Genomic DNA, 27740 nt, shown 5'->3' on the forward strand with positions numbered 1-27740 from the left:
TCAGGTTATTGTTACTTTTTAATATCCACATATTATGACTTAACATTTGCTAAATGCAGAAATGTACCACAATTCATGAAAGGAATACAAATCTTGAAGAAGGTGAGAGTCACATAAAAAAAAATCTCCCTCAACACACGTGCTGGTTTGAATGCATACCATCATAATGCAACATCAGACCATTAACAATATTTCACTTGGTATACATCATCCACCGTACCTGCTTCTTTGTACACAGTATGCATTTTCTCCCAATTTGAACCGTTTTCAGAATAGATGGTCATTACAATTTTGTGTCTTATTCTAAGAATTATGCTCGTACCAGCATCAGCCCTCATGTGCAGAACATTGTCAGGATTCTTTGCCAAGAAGAGGTGAAAATGGCAAAAAGAAAAAGAGATAGTGTACTATTTCATTTATGTGGGGAACAAATCACAATGTTGAATGTGTAGTTAGAAGACTAGCAGGATGACCCATATGGAAAGAAAATGGTTGTATGTTTTGAGCATTGAATAGAGCACACACACATGTGCATGCACACACAAACACACGCACACAAACAAACAATTTGAACATTTTTCCACCCCCTGCATAGGTGAGCTTTCCGCTCAGAAAAGTCACACACACTGACCCTATAACGGCCAAAAGCCAGTTATCCATAAAAGACTAGCAATGGTGGCTTCACAAAACGCTTCTCCGGAAATAGGCATGTCTGTGAAAGACGGCTTTAGCTTTTGAACACTTACTGCATGTTCATGAAGAGTGATATAATCCAAGACTTTCAGAATTAATCAGCCTCCACAATCATGTGTGTTCTCGTAATCATGCTAAATGTCATCCTCGAGAACATGATGATCTTTAAAATAGGTTTTGGAATGGAGCATCTCTCTATTACATAGGGGTTAATCAATCACCCAACCAAAGTAATACTACTAGAAATACATGTATACAATGCGCTTTGCCTTTATCTAATGTACCAAGAATACAACACTGTAGTCAAAAGATGCCAAGATTTGTTCAGGACAATTTTGGAGCAGTACATAAAGTTATAAATTTTCCCGCACTAACATCAACATGAATGTTTTAGGTTGGGGCAGCCATAAACTCAAAATGCTGCCACACACAAACATTTGCATCATAATCTAAGTCAATAGGCATACCATTCTTGTTTTAAAATTACATTCTCCATGATTTTAGTCATACAGAAGTAAATGTACTACCTGAGCAGACCATCCTGATTTGTCTGAATTTCACATGAGAGCAATGAAACTAGACCAGCTCAACCAGCTGATTAAGCCACGACATACTTTATAATATACATTGTGCGCTGCATAATTGGAATCAACTTTATAGACTGTCATATTCTTGTACTTCACTGATAGAAAACAGAAAGTAGCCTATCTGCAAAGCAGTGTAGGAAATCTGATATCTAGCTCAGAAGCAATTTGATTGCATCTCAACAGTAAGTCCTCCAGTAAGCTTTATTACGATTATCAATATACAGGGAACAGACATGATGAATCACAAATTAGAACATTAAAGGGATGGTATAGTATTGGTTGAGTTTAAATTCAGCTTTTAACTTTTTGCGAGATACTTAAAAACTACTTAATGAAATGTTACAAAGCATACAATTCTAAGAGGAATTCAATCTTTATTTGATCAAAACTGGTTTTGAAATGGCTGATATCAAAAACAGAGAAGAACAAAGCGATCCTGGCAAAAGGTGGGTCCCACCTTTTATTAAGATTGCTTTGTTTCAGATATCTCAGCCATTTCAAAACCAATTTCATCAACTAAACTTTGAATTCCTCTTAGAATTTTATAATGATCTTTCACATTTCATAAGAGGTTTGTCATTATCTCAAAAAATTATCATGAAAAAAAATGTTGGAAACCTCAAACCCCATCCCAAACAAAAGTGTACCACCCCTTTAATGCTATACGTGACTACTAATAGACCTCGCAAAAACAGAAATCAACACGGAGGACACACATGTGATGATTACATAAATTCTTTTTCAAATCAGGAAGTTGTTCGATGTGAAATTGGACCCATTATACTTTTAAACCGACTGCCAATGACATTGAGTGGAAGTCTGGTCGATGCACACCCTGTTGCATACACAACACACAAATGGCAAGCCAAGGAGCAAATTTTGGCTGCCTGAGGTAAACCCAGCTACACAACTGCTCTGCTTATAGTCAACAGTACACTGGATGAAAACATCTCGGATGTCAGTCCTTGTTGTATTCACTAATTTGTGCTCAGTATCATGACTGGATGTATGATTACAAAGTTGGAAAAAGTGCCCTCCAGTGCTCCAACTGGCTGTAGTCCCATCTATGCTTATCTGTGTATGTTTGTTTTTTGGGGCACATTGATGGAACCTACCACCAAGCGACAAAGTGTTACCTACTTGTATTTCAAAATGACTGTTACATACTGAGAATTTACAATGCCATGTTGCCTTAATTCTTGCATATATCTATTTTTTCCTTTCAAGGAAATGCAGATGGCCCATAAGCCAAAATGAAAGTCCCCTTGTTTATACAAAGAATAACAATATTCTCTACCTTACATTTTTTTCTCTTAACCCGGAATTAAATAAGACACAAATATAGTGGAAGAAACAGCACAAACTCGATACCTAACAGCAGACTGAGAAACACACCCTTTACTCCTGTGTCTCAAATTCAGTATACTGATGTAGCAAGAACGAAATGATATTCTTACACATTTAACATGCAGTATGGGTTGCCTACAGGTGGCCCACAATAACCATGGAAAATATGCATAAAAAGGAAAATTTGCAGGTAGGGTGAAAGTACCACCTAGAATGAAAATAGATATACCTGGTAAATGCAGAGATGGTGGCCCAAAATAAAATGCGGCACCTATTACGGATATACACCTTTGCGCTAATGAAACACAAGAAATTGTAGGAGGGGTCCCTGCTACAGAAAATTGCACGTTCTGTCGGAGCATAAGTCCCTGGACTACACGCGCCTAGACTCTTTGAGTCTTCCTGTCATGAATAAGGCAATGTTAAAGCAAAATCTTAATAAAAGTTTGACTTTCAGTAATGAAAAAATTGACAATGAAACAAATTCACTGTAGGCTTGTTGTTAAAAGTCCTTTTCCTCTGCATACACCCATCAGATGGAAAGATAGCTTAATAGACAGATAATTGTTAGCATTCTATCATCATGCACACTTGGAAAGTTTCCGGGAACCCTAACTGCCTAGCTTGAGCTTGCCAAACTCTTCGGCTAGCTTCAGGGCCTGGTCCACAGATGCAATGTTGTCACCGGTGGCCTGAGCAGAGACATCACGACCGCCTCCTTTACCCCCCATGAGGCCGGAGACTTCTTTCACCCACTCGTTGGCTTTCAGACCTTTACTGACCGCATCCTGAAGTTGGAAAACAAAGACAACAGGAGTCAAAAAATTGGAACAAAATGAGATATGTAACAACAAAGATTTGTCCAATGAATGTCAATGTGCCATTAATAGTGAATTACATTAAGACTGATGAACAAAGAATTGTCTCGTGACCATCATACCATTAGTATAAGTTAAACTTTTATTTCTAATATTCTCATCAATTATGTCATACACATTCAATTCTTCTAGACACAAAAGTGGCAAGAGAAAATTGTATGAACATTTTTAGTATATGGCACTATCACATCACTATTACATGATCAACATTCGCCATTATAATCAAATCCTCCTTCTCATCTTATCACAATCATTGTCACCATCATCGAAAGAGTCATCATCATGTCATCTTCATCATCCTTGAGATCCAACATTATCATCAATATAGTCTAATATATCTAAGGACCCTCAATATCAGGCACCAGAATCACCACCCTCTCTCAATGTCTCGTAACTATGTGAGCATAAGATCTACACGGACCATTCTTGACACCACCACACCCTCCCCACCACCACACTAACTCTAACACCATAGCCTCCCCAACATCACACCCTCCCCACCACAACACTCGCACTACACCACACCCTCCCCACCACCACATCCACCACAACACCACACAACCCCACATTACACCCTCCCCACCATCACACCTACCCCAACACCACATCCTCCCCACCACAACTGCTCCATCACCACACCCTCCCCTCATTACACCCTCTCCACCATCACACCGACCCCAACACCACATCCACCCTACCAACCACATTAACTCCAACACCACAACCTCCCCAGTATCAAACCCTCGCCAACACCATACCTACCCAACCACAACATCCAGAACAACACCTCATCCACCCCACAACCACATCCATCCCAACACCACATCCTCCCGACCACCACACCTGCCCCACATCACATCCTCCAATATCACATCCTCCCCACCAACACACCTACCCCACCACAACATCCACAAAACACCTTATCTACCCTACCACCACATCTATCCCAACACCACATCCTCCCCACCGTAACTACTTCACCACCAAACCCACCCCACATCACATTCTCCCCACCACCACATCCAACCCAACACCACACCCTCCCCATTATCACACCCATCCCACCACAACAACCATCCCACAAACCCCACCACCACAGGCACCCCACCACCACATCAGCTCCATCACTACATCTATTCCACCACCACATCTGCCAAACCACTGCACCCGCCCCATCACCGCACCCACACAACCACCACACCCATCCCACCACCCCATTCTGACCACACCCCACCTTTGGTACTTGAGCCAGACAGAGAATCTTCTTGGCCTCCTCGTCCACGCTGAAGAGCATGGCTGCAGTCTTGGGAGACTGGCTCTTGAACTCTTTGAGGGCAGCATCCAGGGCCTTGGAACTGGAGCCAGCCTCAAACCTTGCTACCACCAGCGGGGTGTTAGGACTGGCAGCAATCAGCTGCTTTGCTTTCTCCTTGGCCTGTAGAGGGCAGCAGATCAAGATCAAGAGTGGATATTAGTTATCTACAAAAGCAAGCTGAACACAACAGAAATAAAATCTTATCCTTATCAGGAAATACACACTTGAATTGCCTTCATCATCTTGAGTTTCTTCAAATATCTATTAAGTCTTCCATTTCATTGAATCAAACCACCCTGCATCACTAAGGGTTGCAAACAAGGTGCCCTGATGAATACTAATATCTAATTATGTGCAAACTGGCATAATAATTTTTCTCAACAATTATTTTTATTTCACAGTTTTTCAACTCTGAACATCATTGCATCATCACAAAACTTAAGCAAAATTTCTGATCCCGATTTGCTAAGTGATCCTTTCAAATTTTAGACGACCATTTTTTTTTTTCTTGTGGCACACCATATTGGACACTATCATCTGCAGTAACTGTGTATCACAATGTCTCCAGGAGACAAGCAAGTTGCTCATTCATCAAGGTTGGCAATCATTCAGAAGTATGAGCCACTATAGTATTGTCACATTTTGCTTTTTGCTTTCCAATAAATTTCCTCTTTAAGTAATATAATTTCTCATTAATCATGTAATTCCTGTCATGCATCCTTTTATAAACATGAAACATGTTATGAACCTGAGAGAATTTGAAACACAAGGTTTGATACAACAGTGACAAATACATGAAGAGTATCCCCAAGTCTGCATTTGTGAAATGTTCAGAAAAAAACAAACAAACCAACAAATCCTCTGGAGAAAGACTAATCAGATATTGGGTGATGTCACTCACAGTTTGGATGACCTCTGCTTTCCTTGCACGGTCCATGTCGTCTAGACTTTTCTTCAGCTCCTTTAGTCGGTTTCTCATTGTGTCTTTCCTCCACTGGGGTACCAGGGCAACATTCAAATCCTGGAAACAGCAGCAAAACAGATTTCCTGGTTAGCAAAATGCAATTTTACCCTCACCACAAAGATAACTGTCCTCAATGACTTGGATAGCTACATACATGCCATTTACAATGTTATCAATATGTTAGCTGATTTAAAATTCATGAGTATTTTTTAATGGAATAATGGAAACTCTTTTAAGTGTAGATCACATAAAGATACACAAGTAACAACTGCAATTAATATAGAAGCACATATTCAGATCAAAAAAAAAAAAGATCAGAATACATACTCATGCAGTAAAAAAAATAAAATTTTTGGTTCAAAATGGGAAAATTGCACATAATATAATACTTGTATGCTAAAATAATTTCAGGGATAGAACAATGTCATAATTTTTTTTCAATAAAAAAGTTACTCATGATGAAAAAAAAACTAAACACATATCATTGTAAAAACAAACTTGTTCGTATCTGTGAACATTGCTATAATGTGTCTTTTACTAGGAGGTGCAGAATTAAATTGTATAAATTTCGCAAAACAATTAAAACACACAGAGAGTATGTCTCATAATATCAATGACATGACATTTGCTCCTGCGACAATTGCTAAGGTCTTATTTTCTCCAAGGACTTACAGTTATGGTTATGTTTTTTTTTTTGCTCTCCTGAACATTTGCCTTTTTGTAGATACAAGGTCTTGTCGCCCCAGCAGCGATATGTCATGGAACCAATAATATCAGGTTATTCTTTTGGTCATAGAGAATAAATTCTCAGAAATTAAGAGGAGCTGGAGAAGTCAGAGTGAAGAGTGAGAGGAGTCAGTAAAGTTGGAGGAGTTGGGGAAGGGGAGAGGAAGAGATGATGGCAATGTTCATGTTCCTTAGCATCTTACATTTCCAAGTTCATAAATGGCCTTTGCTAGCTGCTTTTGAGTCACGGTTGAGTCTCCAGCCCCCTTGACCTTGGTTGCCAGCTCCTCCACCTGTCTCTCCAGACCTTCTGCACGGGTCACTGCCTGCAAAAATCACAGAATAACACAACGTTTGCAACTTAAACTATTCAGGATTAACCTTACACATGAAAGGTTTAACATTTGATACACCATTACATCATTCATCTTACTGACATCTCAAAACAAGTCTTTGACACTATGACTACATCTCCCATGATAGGACTTCCTGCTTTCTTTCTTAAAACTCCTGAATATGGTTGCTACTTAATCTCTTTAGACAATGTCTATTTCTGTGCCACTGAAAGTTTACAAACATAAGTCATAAAATTGATACCAGAGTACTGCAGACAATGATTCTTTCAAGAAACTTAAAAATCAGTGAGATATCATGCATGAATAGGAAATCCTTGTAAAATTCAACTGACCATAAGAAATCTATCAAGTCTAGATGCAACTACCAGCAGTGTTAGTCAAATTTGCAAAGTACGGCAATATTTACTCCATGCAAAGTATATATCTAAGTTCGGCTCACCTTCTCAGCGTCCACACCAGTGATTGCTACGATCCTTCGGATCCCCTTAGCAATCGCTTCTTCCGTCGTGATCACAAACTTGCCAATGTCACCAGCATTTCTGACATGCCTAAAGGGGGGGGGGGGGAAGCAAAGTTTGACAGAAACTACTAAACAAAATAAAAATTGCAAACAGCTTACATGTGATTTGCTAGCTGCAACTGCAGCAGTTGTGCAGATATCATTCCATGGATAATATCCTCTTTATACATACCACATAGAGTCAACTAATTCGTTTAATTTCTTGAGTATTAAGACTGTTGGTAGCATCATAGCTCTTTTAGAAAGTGGCACTTGGTATGGGTGAATGATCTTTACATCGAATCTGGTTCCAAATAGTCCACTGCTTGAACAGAACTGAGACTTCCTGTATGTCTTTGTATTTAGAGAACAATAGCTGTTCAGTATTACTGTGGACTGATGAAGAAAGATGGCAGATTCCAGAGCTCCATTGTCACAAGAGGATGTGCAGAAGACAACTCAATGGAATGTAGTCCCACATATGCAAAACTTTGTGTGTAATCTGGTGATTAGCTCAGAGAAATGTCGTGTGTTTAGGGGGTGGGGGTTGATGATGTGAAACAAAACATAAAAATCCTGGTATTGAGCATTCCATAAACAATGGATTCCTCAAAGCTCTCAAGGTAGAGCCATACATACTTCTTGATTCTATAATTTGAACCTGCATGAGAAGCTCCATTCTGACATTACGGTACCTTGAGTTGTTAGCAACCTGAATCATGCAGCAATAATGACAGCTGCAGGAGAGAAAATTGGAAATGCAAGTATGAGACTCACGTTCCTCCACAGAACTCGACGGAAGTGATGGTACCGCCCGGACCGGTGGGGTCAGAGGTCAGTTCTTCGACTGGAATACCGATTGAGAGAACCCTCACTGGGTCTGGGTAGGTCTTGGAGAAAAGCAAGAGAGTATTCGTTATCATTACTACAAATATGTGCCGTGCATCACAAAACCAACATTACTATAAATATAATATGTGACTGTGCACCACAAAACTATCAAAAAGTCATACACCCTGATTTTACGCGACGACTCATAATAGGTGCATTGGGTCAACCTATTCAATCTTGGGATTTTCATATTTTCTGAAAGAGCAATTCTTCTATGTTACTCTAAAATTTGGGATCATAAAACAAACAGGATATTGTGTTTTGTACAGTTTTTCTAGAACACTGTTTTTTTGTAGAATAGTGTGATAAGGTATGTCTTAGAGGCCATTTTTCATTTCTTAAAACCCTTGACACACTCTTCACTTTCAACTCTAATAACTTTTGAAAGGATGATGCTACTGCTTTGAAAGTTGGTGCTAGTCATGAATAGAACATGCTAGTAGAGCAGGCTTAATTTCAATTTACTCTGATAATCCCTTTATTGTTGTTTCAAGGGAGTTTTACATCCTGTTTTTTGTCCCATTCACTGCACTTTTGCATTCACTCAATCCCCATGTATATAAAATTAAAAGTGAACTTGTCTTTTAAGTCTGGCCAAAATGCAATCAATCAAGTGGCTAGTCACTGCATCCATACCTCATCGAATATAGCACGTAGACCCTGGATGGCTTTGGCCATAGCAAGGGGTGTCTGCTTGTCGTACACCGTCTCCTTCTTAGAGATGACCTCGTTGGCAATCTCCTCAGCCTGCTTGATCTGCTCTGTTGTCATGGCACCCTGGAAGACGATATGTACGTGAGAAAGTTTGTCAAAGATCTCATTACAAAACACTTTCAACAGGACTGCACACTAACCCATTTTTTTCCACTGGTCTGACCTGTCTAACGGACCAGTAGGTACCCAGTTTTTCCATTTTTTACCGTTCCATTCCTGAAAAGGTTACTGGTCTGACAGTGATTTTTACTGGTCCAGGACCGTCGGACCAGTACCAGTGTGCAGCGTTGCTTACAATATCACTTACAAACATTACATGATCATGAATGAAACCAGAGTCTGTATAACATACATTGAAACCTGAAAGTGACTGAAAGTCAAGAATGCAAAAACAACTCAGCTACTATAAAAGCAAGAATGTTCGTGTGCATTTCAAATGCACGGCTTTGGCGGGAGCCATGATAAGTGGAATTAAAATGCACGCGAAAGTTCTTGTCCACTCTGTATGCATTGATTGCAGTGACAATATGTGAAAATTTCATGCCATGAAAAAGACCATCAACTCAAATCTGGAAAACTTTCATGCCACAAAAATATCTTGCTTTTCAGTATATGTCAATGACCACCTAAGACCTAAACTTTTAAATACTGTTTGTTGCAATCAATCATATGCTGATTTGCAAGTTGACCTAACTCACTTTAAAACTAGTGTGCATACCGTATGGTCATATCACTCCTATATAATAATAATAATAATAATAATAATAATAGACATTTATAGAGCGCCTTTTCCACTGGATGCAAAGCGCTATGACATGTCATCCCTGGTCGCCATGGGAGATAAAATGTATACAAAATACCAGGCAGTGACAGTATAAGTCCAGTGCACATACAGGGACATCAAAATAAATAAGTCTTTAAGTTTTGTTTGAAATGATCAAGTGTGGGTGAAGATTTGAGAAGAGGAGGGAGCTTATTCCACAGCCTAGGAGCAGAAGAAGAGAAAGCTGCATCTCCGGCTAGTTTTTATATAGGAAGGGATGAGTACATAATAATAACTACCAACAATAATTGAAATTGTACCAATAATAGTCATTACCACTACACTAAATTCTTCAAAGAGCTACAGTCGTGAACAACTTCTAGTGCATTTGTACCACACAGTGGGACCATAAATTACCTTGGCACTAAAGTCAAACCGCAGTCTGTCTGGTGCCACCAATGAGCCCCGCTGGTCAGCCTCTCCGAGAACCTTTCGGAGGGCAAAGTTCAAGACGTGTGTCCCAGTGTGGTTGCTCATTACAGGTCTTCTCCTCACCTGGAAGAGATAGAGTAAAATATGCATTTTGGCCATATTTCATTATTTTCATTCTTCATTAATCGTTTCTAATACATATTCTTAAAAATATAAATCACAAGTTAGAAATGCATTGTACCTGAGGCAGACTACTGGGACGGTAAAAGTTGATATGCTAGCAAGAGTAATTTTTTTTGCGCTTGGCCGAGAAGATGAATTTTGCATGTTTTTAATTCTGTGGAATCAGGAAATTTACTATTGGAACACAATATGTTATAATATGACACGCAAAAACATTTGTGTGCTTTTATTTTTGCACTAGCTTCTGGTTGCGTGAGATGCGTGAAAATTTCCACACCGTGAAAATTTCCACACCAAGAAAATTTCCACTTTTACAGTAGTTACTTGGCATATGCTTCAAAGAAACCATGAAAACATGACAAACATCCATAATAAGGAAAACAGCAAACTGTTTAGTTTACTATCACCATGCAGTATCACTAATACATTTCTAGTAAATATACAAATAGATATTAGAATCCGTTAAGAATTCATATGATAACTCTTCTAATTCTTAGTGGGTGATATTATATGAAAGGATATTTCTTAGTATAAAAGAAAGTAAAACTTTTCTCACCTACACTGTATCTATATGATATATGCTTCATATTCTGTAACATGTTTATCATGTCTTAAGATAAATCGTATACTCCATCTATATTGAAGTTGAAAAGAAAACGCACTCAGAATATCTTCAGATGTAAATGTGTTGTCTATTTACTTTTTATCAAATATAACATTCTTCTTGGAGACTGTGGTACAAAAGTTTAGCTTTCAAGGTTACCATGGCAACGTGGTGGGTAGGTTTACCTCATCAATGGAGAGCTTTAACCTGTCACCAACACGGAGCTTTGTGGTGTCTCCCACTGCAGACAACTTGCCGATGTGAAGACAGTAGCCTCCCTTCACTTGGACATTGGTCACTCTGAACTCAACATCCTGTTCATGGGGTTGGGGATGGGGACGGGGAGGGGGAGGGGGTGGGGGGGGGGGTAAGAACAAGCAAGTGTCATGAAGTACTTCATACAAATGTTTGTCATATCACAGGAATGACCCAACACCTCAAAGGGTATTTAAGTTCCTAAATGGAGGGACAATTTAGCACACCAATGACTAGATACCTTATAAGCATGACTTGAGCTATTTGGAGAACTACCATTTATCTTACTAGTGTCACATCTGGAGTGCTTTCAGGTATGAGCGAGTGCTGAACAGTAAAGACCAAGTACCTCACAAGAACTGTGCAATGTAAAAAGAGTACCCAATTGGTTCATGAAAGTGGCTAAGTACCTTCCTATGATGACAGAGTACATTCCATGTGTGAAATACCATAACTTTCTTATGTCAAATAAGATCTCTGCTAACTGTCCCCACCTCGTGGGGTCTGGTGTGAACGCGGGGACAGTGTCTCTAAAGAGGAACTGAGTATGTGATGTGATGATTGAATACCTTGCTTTGAGTATGAATTCCCCATCACAGTATGAGCAGATAAATAGAGTGGGGATAAAGTACTTTACAGACAAACTAACACTTTGCCCACAGACTAGTACCTTATTTCACTGACTGGCTCCTGACAGTAAATTTCACTACAGCTACAGAGTATACCAAACACTTCAGGCATTCACACTACTTTAAGTGACATCAAATTTGTGAATTTTGCAAATAATGGAGAGCTGTTCCTGGTTGGACTTTAAAGCCATACTCCCATGCAACCTCACGCAAAAAGCTTTCCCTTTTTCTAACTTTAAAAAAGAAAAAAAAAAAAAAAGAGACCATACTACTTGTATTATACAAGGGGTTTTTACATGTGACAATATTTCTTTCTCATTTTCAGTTGCCAAACTCACAGCATCGCCTTCCTTCTCCATGAATCCCTCGTCGTAGATCTGCCCTCCAGACTCAGCGTAGAAACAAGTCTGGTCGAGGAGCACTCCACATTCATCACCATTATCAACCTCCTCCACAAACTCCTTGTTCTTCCTCAGTGCTATGACGGTCCCTACAGTTGACTCAAATGCTGCAAGACAATGGAAAAGGGGCAAATTCCTTACATTTACTCAATGCAATGTACCAATGTTTATAACATAATGGTGTGATTCAATGGTAGCTGAAATTTGGGAATGGTCACTGAAAATATCATGATTTGATTCAGGAAGCAACATTTACTTTTACGTATATCATGTATCTCTATGACTGAAGTTACCTTCCTAACTTGGCAAATAAGCAGAATGCGATCAGAACAACTCATCTCTAGCTTTACATACTGTAAAGGTGGACATTTTTGCACAAGTAATTTTTCACACTCGGCCAAGTACATACAACATTCAACAACAAACATATTCATGAGTTTTGATTTTTGTAACAGTTTCTGTTCCTATGTACTGCGCAAAAATATCCAAACCTCGAAAAGGTCCACTTTAAGAGTAAATCACTGCAACTTGCAGTTACCTACTTCACATACTAAAATCCCCACAATATACCATATACCAAGAGTTTCAACACTTCAACTAAGGCAGTTATGGAGCTTCCTTTCACTGTAACACTTGTTTCGAAGTCACAAGGATTAACAAAGCATTTAACACAGGGTGTTGTTGATGACAAGTCCCCGTGTATCAAAGCACTTTATACAATATACTGTCTCCCTGCTTTACAAACGATATGTATAACAGAGTAGACTCACTGTAGGATCCATCTTGACTTGAGTACTTGTACTTGAAGGAGTCGTTTGTTGGAGGTACCTTCCTCTTCTCCTGTAGCTCATTGATGGAATGAACATCAAGTCCAATGGTGTCATCTACTCCAGAACCTTTGCCTTGTGACAGGAGCTACACACAGACAAACACAAAATAAACGAAGAATTAATGAACGAGTGAATGAATGAATGAATGAATGAATGAATAAATAAATGAATAAATAAATAAATAAAAGGAAGACTTACAGTAAATACTCTGTTATACCTTCAGAACGACTATACTTCCAAAATAACATAGTAACAACAAGCATATTACGGCGTTGAAGGCAGTTTCAAATGTTAGATCATCCTAGTCACTGATATTGAAATCTTACTCTAAAGTGAAAAACATTTAACTATGTCATCACATACAATTATTCTTTGAAGGTTTCCTCTGTGATAGAGTATCAAATGGTGAGTGATTTCACGGTACACCACGTATTGTTTCACAGTGGATAATTCTGATTGAGTTTGAAAGATGACAGAGTTTGAAAATAACATAGTGGTGGATAATTTCACCTCATACCATGTATTCTTTCACAGTAGAAATTTATGACAGACATTGACAGCATTTTGAAATGCATAGTGGTGGACGGTGTGCATTTTCAGTGGATAATTACATGACTGTGCAAAAGAAATAATACATTGTGTATTAGGTGAAACCAGCCACTGCTATACGTTTCCAAAGTCTGTCGTCTTTGATCACGGAAATAGAACTGCATTGGTGTGACAGCTGTGAGCACTGCCCCCATCACCTTCTCTCAAGAAGGACAAGTTGCTCACCTGTGCTTTCTTCTTGGACTCCTCGTAACCTTCCAGGTCTATGCTCATCTTTTTCTCCTCCACCATGAGTGAGGTGAGATCCACCGGGAAGCCGTAGGTGTCGTACAAGAGCCAGGCAGCCTGGCCTGTTGGGAAAACATGATTCGATTCGATTCAATTCAATTCAATTCAATTCAATTCAATTCAATTCAATTCAATTCAATTCAATTCAATTCAATTCAATTCAATTCAATTCAATTCAATTCAATTCAATTCAATTCAATTCAATTCAATTCAACTCAAGTCAACTCAAGTCAATTCCGTTCAAGTCAAGTCAAGTCAAGTCAAGTCAAGTCAAGTCAAGTCAAGTCAACTCAAGTCAAGTCTCGTCAATTCAAGACTTATTTCCAACATCACATACATTCTTTCACGAACAATAATTACAAGAAATCTAAGTAATACAAAACATAAGGACATACATCTCAAAGTGGAAAAGAAAACATGAGCACGAGCGTATTGAAACATACACCACACTGTTTGAACAAAAATCATTGTGTTATTTGAAAAGAGAGGTCCATGCAAAGGACAAGTTGTAGAGATATGGGTTGCTCAATAAATTGGAAGTACGAAGCTAAAGTGTAAAATAACGGGAGCACACACATGGAAGCACACACACATGCATACAATGACTGAGGAATCAAAGAAGAAGACAGAACAAAACAGCAAAAAACAAGCCCCCCCCCAAAAAAAAAAAACAAAAAAAAAAAAACAACAACAACAACAAGCAACAACAACAACATCAGGAAGGGGCAGTTAAGCAAACTATGGATTGTGTCTCAAAATGATATGGAAATATCCTCCACAGTGGATCATTACAAAATCATGCAGATGAAGAAGGCCTACTAGGACTTTAGTTGAACACCCTGCCCCATCCAATTATCATCATGAAGTTGTCATTTCACTTTGGAGCAAGTCAGTCCAAGTTAGAATACCAGTAGTTGGCATCACATGGATTACTTTGCAGACATGCCCGGTGGTGGATACGTTGAATTAAATTCATAATCAGGGGATAAAGTCCTTCTTTTTCCCCCCTTTGTTTGGGGTGGGGGAGGAGGGGATATTTGAGGTCAGGGAAATAACTCAAGATGGATGATACCTTATCAAACTCATTCTTGAGTGGACAGATTTTGTCAGTGACTTATAATTACATATGAAGAGTTTGGACACAACATGGGCTAAGCACGAATTTTAAAATTGTTTGAGTAAGTTTATCATCAGATAGAGCAGTATCAAAAACCTCACTTGTAACATGAAAAAGAATATTCTTGAAAATATGATGAAAAATGCCCCATATTCTCTTACTAATTTCTTTGTTATCAGCAGTCTTAACTATAAATGTCTCAAATTAACAAGAATGGAGTTAACTCCTTTTGCGATCAATCCCTTCATATATTCATATAAAGTAGGTTTATGTGGCAACCAAAAATATATCACAGTGACATACCAGTAAAGATATTTGACTGATGGAAAGAAAACAAAAAATCAACAAACACACAAACAAATGAATGTACAGTTAAAACAGACACACAATGAGACTAGCTGACTGAACGCTGCTCAGGGTCTCACACTCACCAGGAAGCACTTTGCTGTCAGGTCCAAGTTTGTTGATGGTTTTTTCCAGCACACGGCGCCCTCTGTTGAGTGTTTTCAGGAACTGCGCCTCCTCCTCGTTGATCACGTCCATCACCATCTGTGGGTCCTTGTTGATTTCTGGGAATGCCTCACCCTGAAAGTAATAGGGACATAAGTTTGACTCGGAAAGTACAGACAAAATTAAAAACAGACAAGAACAATACAGTAGTCAGTAGTCTCTGCATAATAGGTTATCAGTTTATGGGGTACTCCTTTTGAATGAGTAGGGTGTAAATTAATGGTTACTATTAATACAGAAGAATTTTCTCCTCTCAAATCTGACTCTGCTGACTCCTCTGAATCGGTTTCCTATGGCTAACTTTGTACAATTTGAACTCATTGACGCTATACAATTCAGTGGAAAGTACAATATAATGTACGGCAGCACAAATGTTACAGCGAATAAATACCCATACTCTAGACTACCTAGACACTTTTACTGGGAGATGGACAGCAAAGTAATTCTATGCATAATTACGGAATCAGTTTTCCAGATATGTTAGCAATCATAAATGAACATTTTTTGGTAGCTCTCTGACCTGCCCACAGATAAAACTATGCAGGATTAACAAAACACAACAATGTGCTACTACTTATCAGGGTTTATAGACTCCAAAATCACTGAGATGTCTATGGCTGGAGGGGGCAAGCAGCATGACAAATCAAAGCCAACACTGCTGGTTTAGCATTCTATTCTAACTACAAACTCTGCACAGTGATGATATCCTTGATGCAGTACTGGAGTAACGTCAGACAAATCATATTGGTATGAAATGATGGGAGACTGGCACCAGGAGCTCACCAAAACATCTTGGACAACGCTGACCAGCGAGGCAAACATGCCTTGCTTGGCATTCAGCTTCTCGGTGGAAAACCTCACAGCACGGCGCAAGATTCTCCTCAGGACATACCTACAGTATGAAAAATGGTCCAGATTTTAAACTTTTATCTTTGTATAGATCCACTTCAATATTATCATCATGGTTGTCACTATCACTATTATCAGCCTTTCCTGTTTTCTTAAAAACCCCTCACATGGAATCCATGTTTTCTGACAGAAAAGAAACTTCCAACATCTTTACTCAAAAGACTACCTTCTTTTCATCATGGCATATTCACACACCCTGTAAAATTTTGAGTTTTAATATGCAATGCATAGGAATTGGTCTTCAAGGGACATGACTCTTTTTAACTGGCTTTCTATATACACCTTACATACAGAATATGCTAAGTCACCTTATGGCGTTGTACTAGGGCGAGATATTCACCACATTCACCCCTGAGGCTTGAGGTGACTTAAAGGTGCCTCACACCCTCAGGTAAAATAATAGACATTTCAAATCTTGTTTTTGTTTCTCTTCACATAAATAAATTCAACTCACAGTGCAGTCTCATTTAAAAGCTTTATAAAATTATGCCCTATTACATCCTCTTCCCTGAAAGACTCTGTAAAGACAACTTCCAACCACCCAGCACAAACAAATGCAAGATTCCCTGACTCTGATACTTATAGGGTGTTGAATCAACATTTGACTATCGTCATCCCATAACCAATAAAACCACTGAATTTTGCTCATGTAATAACTTATGGTTCCCACAAGGCAGTCAGTTGACCAAGAAACAGAAAATAATTGGTGCACATAACACAGTCCTTTCTTTTTTATGATCATTTCCAATGAAATACATGAATATTTCTAATAGCTATCCACCTATTTTCAAGGGAGTAGTAAAAAAGTATGGCTGATGCTAAGGCAAGTCCTGGCTCAGGCAGTACAGCAAAATTAAGTAAAGGCTAGCAGATATCATATAAATGCAAGTGTTAAAGTAAGGTGTTTACCCTCTGCCGACATTATCTGGCCTCCCTCCATCGGACAGAGCTATGGTCAATGTACGAATGTGGTCAGCCACCACTCTGTATGCCATGTCAACTCCATCCACATCCTCATCACCGATGTGACCGGTGTACGGCCGCACTCCAGTAGCCTGAGAAAAATGTCAAAAACATTAAATTCATTATTCATGAAATGCTGAAATGTTAATGAGATCCGCTGTGATCAAAATCCTTTACTTGGCAGAAAGTGCACTTGAAAAATGAAACTAAAGAGATTCCACTTCCTTACATTAAAATTAATGGAATTCAATGTGCATAACTGAATAAACTGATAGTCCTTGATGCTTGTATCAGTGTCATCTTCATTTGAACATTTTAATATAGGACAAATACTTTTGAAATGAATATCCACAATTTCACAGAGACATCATTGCCTTTTACAAACTTACATTCTTATTTAACAGATGAGGAGACAGCCTGGAGATATGCGATGATTTTACTGAAGAGCAATTCATAAGGCTAATCACAACAGAAAGAAGACATTTACATGGTGCTGTTTTAGTGTAAAATGATATGCCTGTGTTGGGTAGTGATCATATAAAGTAAGTGCCCAAGGCAATCTTTTAGTGCTAAACACTGGAACATATTTGAGATCACAGAAATTTCACTATGTGTCTAAGGGTGTATCAGACAAGGTTTCAATTTCTTTTTACGCACACGCACCAAAGATTTCCACATACTCTTCTGCCACAGCTAATATAGTACACAACAATCTGCATCAGAATATATTTCAAGCTAGAACCATGTTGTGTGAGTCAAAAGTCATGTGTGACTATTGAAAGTTTGAAGTATAACAGATGAGAGTATTGCTTTATGACTTTCAGTAAACTACGATTAATTTAATTATTATCATTATGACCATTCTTATATAGCGCATAATACCTTCTGCAAGGTCTCTATGCACTTTAGAGGAAAAAAGAAAAACAGGAAAAAATAATTACAGAAAAAATAAAGTACTACATAGGTCATCGTCTAACAATCATGTTACTTTTTAAACAGATAAGTTTTTAAGGATGCTTTGAATTTTTAGACAGTACTTCTATAATTAATGTGTTTCAATGCTTTAGTGCTTTATATTTTGTTCTTGTTTAGTTTAGTTTAGTCTTGTTTTGTTTGTTTGTTTTATTTGCTTGTTAATCTGTTTGTCTGTCTGTGTGTTTTCTGTAGAAAAGTCTTTTCTGGTCACACACGTACATTATGAATGGCCTGGAAGATGGGCATGAAGAGATCAGTATCATAGTTGGAGCTCTTTCCCTGGATGACTGATGTGATTCTCTCAAGACCCATACCAGTGTCAACGCAGGGCTTGGGCAGCGGCTTTAGGGTACCGTCATTCTCCCTAGTCACAGAGAAACAGAACAAAATTCTTCATTTCATTTCATTTCATTTCATTTCATTTCATTTCATTTCATTTCATTTCATTTCATTTCATTTCAATTCATTTCATGTCATTTCATGTCATTTCATTTCATTTCATTTCATTTCATTTCAATTCATTTCATTTCATTTCATTTCATTTCATTTCAATTCATTTCATTTCAATTCATTTCATTTCAATTCATTTCATTTCATTTCCACAAAAAAATGACAAATGTCACTTTGAGTCCAGATATGGCTTTGAAAAATAGTTGTACAAATTCTGTAAAGTTTCATTAAATTTCAATGTTTTGGCAAGGGCAGCAATGCATAATATCACATTATGAACAAGCAAGGTTTTCACCCACTTGCTTTTAAGCAGACGTTCCAACTAGCAATCAAGTGACAAATGACTTGTTTTAAGTAGCAATCTCACTAAATCTGCTTTATTTCTAGTTAACTGAGTCAGGAGCTTTTATGTAGGCTCATCTTACTGCATAAGGCCCTGTAGTTTAATTTATTTGTGGCTGATTGTCCACCTCTCACATACTATATGGGACTTTGCATCAACTGCACAATCACCTTTTGCTATAAAAGTGAATTTGTGAACATATCTTTGGAAGCTAATCTACACTAGGAATTTACAACATTAAATTCTAGTGGTGCATGGGACTTGTTCCAAGTTTAACTCAGGTGAGGTTGTACAGCTAAAATGTACCAAAAACCTTGCAAACCCCTAAAATACACTAAGTTGTTGAAAGGACACAAGCCCACTGTATTTCAATATTTCCACAGGATTATAACTTGGCAAGAAAGTCAGAATTATACCATAATTTCATTTCATGAAGCATTTTGTCCGACAAAGTTGTCAGACAAATTTGCTCTCAGCCAATTTGATGCAATGATTTCAGAAGCTTATAACAGTTTGTCAGAAAAATATCTAACCAAAATGCTGCATGAAATGCCCCCCTGAAACCCCATCTTAACCAAAACTTTGCCATCCCTTTAATGAGACAGAAAGTTTTCGGCTTCTCCGTCTCATCCTAATGCACTCCAAAGTTATTACCTGTTGAACTGCATGAACACCAGATTCCAGATCTCCAGGACATCTGGGTCATCCATGTTGACAAGATGGCGGGCATCTCGGCCACCGATGCGGTCAAAGTGGATCTCGGAGCAGGGACCACAGGGCCCCACATCGCCCATTTCCCAGAAGTTGTCTTTCATATCAAAGGGTTGAACACGCTCCTCAGGGACGCTATGGGTAAAATGAAAAATAATGTCATGTTTTTCTCCTAACATTTGATGTTTTGAGAGAATTTGATTACTTGGTCTACAGTGAAAGACATGTAAAATATCAAATAACGTACATTTACTTGGTGATGTTAGACTTTGCTGGTCATGTTGTGAAATAAAATGCTGTGACAAAATATGAGTAAAGGTGACTGTCTAGCACTGATTATAAAGTGATAAGCCAAACCCGAGAAAACAATTACAGTATACACACAAACACATACATATGCATTGTACATCCATACACACACAAAGACAAACATATACCCACATGTGCATACACACATGAACACAAACATACATTCTAAAAATAAAAGCATGACAGTTCATATAAATTTGTACAAGAAAGTGGTGAGAAACAAAATTGGAAGGTATGTCATCATCTGATGATGATGACACAAAATGCAACAGACTTGACTATATACAGCAATCATGCCTGGGATAAAACGAGGGGAAAACATGATGCAATCTGTTCCCAACAGTGTGAAACATGTGATGAAACCATAACTTTTTCCTTCTTGTGGAGGAAAAAAAAAAGAAAGAATACAGCCAATCCTCACTTAAGGGCTTTTTACACTTGTGTTTCTTAACCCCGGACTTTCTCTGACCCAGGACTATCGTTAGTCCCGTACCAATTTTTTCAGCTTTTTACACTCGCCAATTAGTCCCGTACTATCTCTTGTCCGGGGCTAAGGAGAAAACTGACCTTTTTACACTCGTATTTCTTAGCCCCGGACTTTCCAACCACATGAATATGTACACGTACACGCACGCACCGGCAGCACTTGATTACCTCGTTTCTGATTGGTCAGTGAGGGTCGGACTTCGTCTCCGTCGCTTAGCCCAGGATTATTTTTTCGTTCTGTTTACACTCACTTGCTTGGCACCGCAATTGCGGTGCTAGCACCGCAATTGCGGTGCTAACCCCTGCTATTTTGCAGGGCCAGATAGTACCGTACTATCGGTGGGGCTAGCCCACTTTGGCAAAAACGAGTGTAAACAGAAAGTGGGCTAAGGATAGTCCCGTACCAACGGTGGGGCTAAGGCCCCCCCTTAGCCCCACCGTTGGTCCGGGGCTAAGCAAAATTTTACAAGTGTAAAAAGCCCTATATTGGAAGGTTTCAATCATTTCATGCTTTAAACAAATGAAAAAAAAAAAAAAAAACACCCAAAAATATAAAATAATGCTTTTGGTCCGGTTTGGAACCCTTCCGTTTGGCAAACATAGCTATCTCAATGAGATTTGTTGTCTCCTCAACTTTGACCTCCAAGTGTTGTTTTGTTATGGGATGAATCACATTCCTCAGTATTGCACAACACGTTGATGAGTTGATATCATCTACTGGACCTACCAAAGATAAGTTTCTTCACCATAAAATATGGCTGGTAAAATTGACTTTAATATCATTCATCTAAGTCTGTTGCTCTATTTCAACAATTGTTACAATTTTTGTTATAGAGATATACAATAACAAGTTCTTTTTCTAATTTAGTAAATTCAAATATTGAACAAATACTTTTATGATATCAAATGATGGTAATGAAAAATAAAAATAAATTACAGTTCACGACTTGAGCATAATTTCACCAAAAAGCCATTTCATAATGTGCTCAATTTCATCTTTTTGTCCTATTCAAGAAGTACTGATTAACAGTAGGAACTAATTTGAAAGTCTACATCTATCAGATTGGGTGATTTCACGTTCAGTGCTAACATTGAGCTCTAACATCTATGATCATATCAACAAAAGCATTTACCAACTGTTACTAGCTACACAGTGAGTAGTGTTGTCATTGCACAACAACAACAACAACAAATCATTGTGTTTGGTTCAAATCAAATAGGAAATAATAGAACAATTTGTATTCCTAAGACAAGTTATGTGGAAGAAGAATTAAAATGCCACATATTTATGACATCCCTGGATATCATGATCATATTCATGCTTCCAGCCATAGGTTCATGTGGCCATGCCTAGCGTGTTTGTGTACTTTCCACTGGGGTGACTATTGCATCAGCACAGACTATGCACGTACAAGAAGGGAGTGGGAATAATATGTACCCATGGATGTGATTGTGAATCTCACATATAGAGCAATGCTAACACCAACACTGAACTTGAAATGACAGATCTGATTATCTCAAAGGAATAGCGTTACCCACTTGGGTAGAAGCACTTGAATCGTATATTGTCATGGTAACTGTAAGTGATAGAAGCAACATGCTTGAATTATGTAAACAGCTGTGGACTTTCAGCTGCTTTGCAATGATTAATGAAGCATTATAACTATGCAACACAACTGAGGAAGGACATGTGCTAGGATTTCTGCCAAATGTTCCTAAAATCTGTAAAGATGATCACACAAAAATTGAGGAATTGAGTCAGAAGCTACATGTATGTGCTAGAGATCTTTTTATAACAGTAGACAAGTAACACTATAGGTGTCTATTCTGAACGTCTTTTACCCGAGTGTTTAGCTGCCACAAAGACCCAGTGAAGGTTATACACATACAGTTACTAGGACAGGTGTTTGTTTGTTTTATTTATTTCAATACAGTGTGTGTGTGTGTGTGTTCTTGACCTGTAATATGTTATCAGTTTTCTCAGACATGCTAAGGCTACTTCACAAAAAGATAAATAATCTTAAACTCTCAAGTCTCACCCCAAATCAAGCCAGACTTGTCTGCACTCATTGTCCGGCTCGAGTCCAGCGGCTTCATCGCCTCCGAAGTAGGTCACGTAGAGCCGGTCCTTGGGTAACTTGTAGACCTCCGTCAAAAGTCTCCAGGAATGGTAACAGGACTCTTTCTATCAGAATATCAAAGAGATATCAACACATCATTTCACGAGCCCGTCCTTGGCTAACTTTTAGATCTCCGTCAGAAGTCTCCAGGAATGGTAACAGGACTCTTCAAAAGGGATATCAACAATTCATTTCACTATGGATAATAGCATTGCTTTCTACCGTTTACACCACTCAGACAATGGGCTGTGACTTAGATACAGTATTCATCGCATAATCGGGACAGGTTGGGAGTAGCAAACACGGCCCCTTTAAGCGGGGTGCCCGATTTCGCGATGAGCACTTACCATACACTAACGGCATACGACATGTACATGTAGTGCGCGCACACACACACACACACACACACGCACACATGCATACTGACGTACTGTACATGTACATGAATACACAACCACGCTACCCCTCGGCGCGACCCTCTAGCTCTCCCATTCTCGCAATGATGTAGAGTAATCGCAACCGGGTTCTTCTTCTGTCACCTCTCTTCAAACACAAAATATGTGGATTAAAAGCTAGCACTTTCTTAAACATTCGTTGAATTCTTGGACACGTAGGGCGTTCCGTATAAATACATATCCACAACCATGGGAAATGATTACCCAAAACTGATGTGGGAACGTCAATGAAAAGTCCTTCAATCATTCAATCATCACGGCTTGATTGTTTACTTGCCGCGATCACTGCACTGTACATGTGTTGTCAATATGTAGCGATCTAGCTCGCCATATATACACATGTACAGAGAAGCGAAGGCGGGCAGCGAGCTGAAATGTACGTGTACTGGACGGACGGAGGTCAAAACAAACCGGACCGAAGCTTGCTTTGTAAGTTTGATGTAAACGACAACTGATAGGGAATCTTTGAAATATTGTTGTGGTATTTTGGTAGATTTTTTGTGTAAAATATCAACAAAATCAAAGATCGCTTGAAGAAAAATTGTCCCGTTTATCAGAGGTCCCCGCCCGATTATCCAGTGAAAATAACATGCATTGGAAATGTTTCTGGGAAGCGTATGTCATTTAAGCGAGGTTCCCGATTATCAGATGCCCGATTATGCGATGAATACTGTACTCAAATAAAGGCAGCTATATATAAGCTGTGCAGCCATCTTCTCAGATGGAATATAAACGAAAATAAATGGGTAAACAAATGTGGATCATCCTTATTCTCATCAGAACATGCAATCATTTTGCAAAAACTACAATAGAGACAACAACATGCTCAAACCTTCCTAAGAATATTTTCTTAGGATGACACTGTATAGAAGTTCAAGTGTGTCTTGGCAGAATACTGAATGGATCAACTTCAATTGCGTCAAAATCATGAGCAATGTTATTATTTTCTCAACAGTACTACAGTGCACAGCAAGCTAATGCACCTAGACATCATATTGTCGTCCAATGTACTTATATCCCCTTCCAATCTTTCTGCCTTTGTGTATGCACAACTTACTCTGTGTCAATATGACAAAAGAGTTGGGAGTTCGTGCATGATTGAATTCCATTGTGATTCCAAAAATCAAGTGACCTTCACTGTAAATCAGGCATGCAGTGAGTGACATAGCATAGGTCATGAAGTACGGACAGACTTTACTGATCTGTTCTAGTCTTCTCTTCATGTTTTTCAAATCTACTTCTATCCTATCTTCAATACACCTCTCAGTTGGAAGCTATCTATTCTAGTATGTGAAGAGAGAGACAATAATGCATCATTCTGCAGTAAATTTGAAACATTTGTAATGTGTCCCTTTATGGCATCTACTCACTTTAGTCACTGAAACTTACACTGTTTAGCCATTCAATGTTCTCCTAAAATCGAAATAATCCTGAAGTATCCAACCTGTGCAAAATGATTTCCATAATCACCGAACGGTTGTTTTCTTTCATTCTCTGTTACTTCATGGATGATATTGAGGTTTGTTGAAAAAATCGGAAATCAAAATTTTCAGGTGATTTTGATACACCAAAAAAGCAAAATGTGTATAGACTTGAGAAAAAAAAAAAACTGAAATAAGATTTAAATCTACAGAATATCATGCTTGTACTTGGAAACAGTATGCAAGCATATTCATGGAGCGTATGAATATTGAAGCTTTCTATCTCATGCAAGCTTTAATTTTCATTAAGTGTGGCAATCCTTGTTTGACAAAGATAAGACGAGTTCTGGCTAACCTTGAAGTAATCCCCAAAGGACCAGCTCCCAAGCATCTCAAAGAAGGTGTGGTGATAGGTATCCTTGCCCACGTCATCCAGGTCATTGTGTTTGCCGCCTGCTCGGATGCACTTCTGGCTGTTGACAGCACGTGACAGCTTGCCCATGTCGCTGTTTGGGTCAACGGTGCCCTGGAAAATGGGCTTGTACTGAAAATGTACAAAACAAATCAATGTTATGATTGACATCACTGCAACAGACTCAGCATTTTATTATTTGTTTTACTCATTTAACTATACTCATTTCCAGGAGAGAAGAATGGAAGAAATTATATGAGAACATAGATGGACAGTTGGACTCAGCTCTTGTACAGAAGATATGGGAGGTATCATGTAGAGGCTATCACTTTCACATGATGACAACTATGCAGAATAGCAAGTTTGTGCAAATGATGGCATAGTGTTGGCTGAGGTGCAGATTCAGCTCTGAACTTTTTGCGAGATATTTTGAAACCACTTTATGAAATGTTAACAAGAATACAATTCTATTAGGAATTCAAAGTTTGTTTATTTGATAAAAATCGGTTTTGAAATGGCTAAGATATCCAAAAACAAAGTAAAACAAAGCGATCCAAATAAAAGGTGGGTCCCACCTTTTATGAGGACTGCTTTGTTTTGGATATCTCAGCCATTTCAAAACTAATTTTCATCAGACAAAGTTTGAATTATTCTAAGCATTATATGCTCTTTCATGTTTCATACCAGATTTTTCATTATCTCAACAAATCATCATTCAAAAAAAAAAGTTGGAAACATGAAGCCTCATCTGAACCAAAACTGTACCATCCCTTTAAAAGGCCACCCTGATTTGATTGTAGCATTACCTGGTTCATGCCAGCATTGGCAAAGAGGAGGGTTGGATCATCCAGCGGAATTACAGACGATGACCTCCAGAAAGTATGTGGAAGGTCCTCTATCTCGACGTGGTAGTTGATGAACATCTGACGCACATCTTTCGAGGTGAGACTGGCATCCATGGTTGATGGAATTGATGTCAACAATTAATCCTGTAGTAAAGACAAAAACGCAACATGGTACTCTCCTCTGAACCTCATGATTGCAGACACTGAAAGACAGTTTCTTAGTCAGGTAGACTGGCATAAGCCACGGCATTGAGATGAGTGCCCTGTACTTGCAATTTTAAAAGATAATTCAATATTCAAATTTAGACAATGACATCACATACATACAGATTGACAAGATCTGCTTGTTGGCAGGTTTGCACACTGAATTCAACTTCCACAGAGAAGTTTACACCAACCAGCTCTGGAACAAATATCAGTAACTTTCTTTTACAACTGTGCACAGCAGTTTTTACATTCGGGTTATGACTGAGTCACATTTGACTGCAGTAGGCCTAGGTCTATTTGGAGTGGAATTATGCTCGAGTATTGTTTAGTATTCCTGCCACTGGTTCTCTAGACCTAGCTGTAGTATAGATGAGGAAAAAATATGACAGACACGATTTTATTTGCCAAATGTGTGGTAATTATAAACAACACCCAGCAGGCAGTGTTCATGGTGTTTGTGCACTATTCAACAGACAGAAGCAGAACAGAACCAGAAATGATTTGAAATTAGAAAATAACCAATCAAAATACACCAAGCTTCATAACATTAACATCTCTACTTGCTTCAAAACCAAACAAAGTGAATGCATAGAAGAAATCAACTTACTTTTATAAGATACAGCGTGCCCTACCTCTCAAAGCCAGAGGAACAATAGCCAATGAACACTCGTACACGTCCCCACGTAGGTACTCGGCTGTGCTTTATGATAAAATTATATTCATTCATTTAGCAGAACTTTTAGGGCCGTGTTATAGTCAAGTAGTCTATTGTCTAGATTTGTTATTTTGGACTAGTCTAGCCATCCACAGCTAGTTGGACACGGACGACCAAAATGTGAAATATGAGAAGACCCTTTTACACACTCCAATCTGGGCCCTATGACTATGTTTTAAAGATGCGAATAGGCGGCTGATGCAACACTCCGTAAACTAACTGCATGAATGCAGCGTGCTGTACCAGTACGTACTGATGAAAACAGCGAATTTCGTGAATAAAGAGTGCGAGTGCTAACGTTAGTAGTTGCAGCGGACGAGCGCCGGACCGCGGGCCGCGGGCCAACTGATCAAGGGCAAGCCAAGTGCCACAGACAGCTGTGGTCTGTAGACAGGTGACAACATGAATACGTCAGCTATGGAATACTAAGCAGATTGTGAGGCATATACAATAAAACCTCTCGAAATTCCGTAGATAAAGCTTTCTTAGGTATGCTTCATACAATATTTACTCATCAATAAACGGTAAAAGAATGAAAAGACTTACCGCACTAGGAACAATCACAGTCAGTATTGTCCAATTCACATTCGGAGGTACACGCACACGCATATGTACGTGCGTGCGATGAGGACCGTATAAAAATCCTATGGTACATGTACCATACATAGTGTAGATAAAATCAACACAGTTGTCAGCAACCCACGTGTCGAGTGCCACTTTTCTCCTTCCGTGCCGAGGCGGGAGGCCCGGGAGAAATGCGAGTGATACGTACCCAAGGACTGCAGATAAAATTTATCCGACAGAATTTCCCTTTTGCCTCATATTCCACACACCCGACGCTGATTAATTGGTGTGGCAGTATGCATTAAACTCTTTAATATGCCTGAT

General features: G+C 38.8%; 1 protein-coding gene across 1 annotated transcript; it reads right to left on the reverse strand.

The window, feature by feature from the left end:
- LOC140233436 (alanine--tRNA ligase, cytoplasmic-like) lies at positions 1-26873 on the reverse strand. The gene is made up of 21 exons (XM_072313547.1): positions 26745-26873; positions 25892-26074; positions 25029-25217; positions 22717-22862; positions 19826-20017; positions 18598-18742; positions 17350-17495; positions 16315-16423; positions 15453-15606; positions 13842-13966; positions 13008-13152; positions 12175-12344; positions 11138-11266; positions 10151-10288; positions 8893-9033; positions 8143-8255; positions 7306-7414; positions 6714-6836; positions 5722-5841; positions 4740-4940; positions 1-3415 (listed from the first exon to the last, which is right to left on the reverse strand). Exons 2-21 carry the CDS (start codon positions 26042-26044, stop codon positions 3239-3241), a joined length of 2925 nt encoding a protein of 974 aa, XP_072169648.1. The 5' UTR covers positions 26045-26074; positions 26745-26873; the 3' UTR covers positions 1-3238.
- Positions 26874-27740: the final 867 nt, after the last annotated feature.

Source organism: Diadema setosum, chromosome 9 (assembly GCF_964275005.1).
Source record: "Diadema setosum chromosome 9, eeDiaSeto1, whole genome shotgun sequence".
NCBI lineage: Eukaryota > Metazoa > Echinodermata > Echinoidea > Diadematoida > Diadematidae > Diadema > Diadema setosum.

Excerpts from the sequence above, each read along its gene's own strand:
- LOC140233436 (XM_072313547.1), bottom strand. The coding sequence starts at position 26,044 with ATGGATGCCAGTCTCACCTCGAAAGATGTGCGTCAGATGTTCATCAAC. Across the intron at positions 20,018-22,716 it reads CAAGTCTGGCTTGATTTGGG|CGTCCCTGAGGAGCGTGTTC; the intron begins GTGAGACTTGAG and ends TTTTACCCATAG. Across the intron at positions 6,837-7,305 it reads CTGGTGTGGACGCTGAGAAG|GCAGTGACCCGTGCAGAAGG; the intron begins GTGAGCCGAACT and ends TGATTTTTGCAG.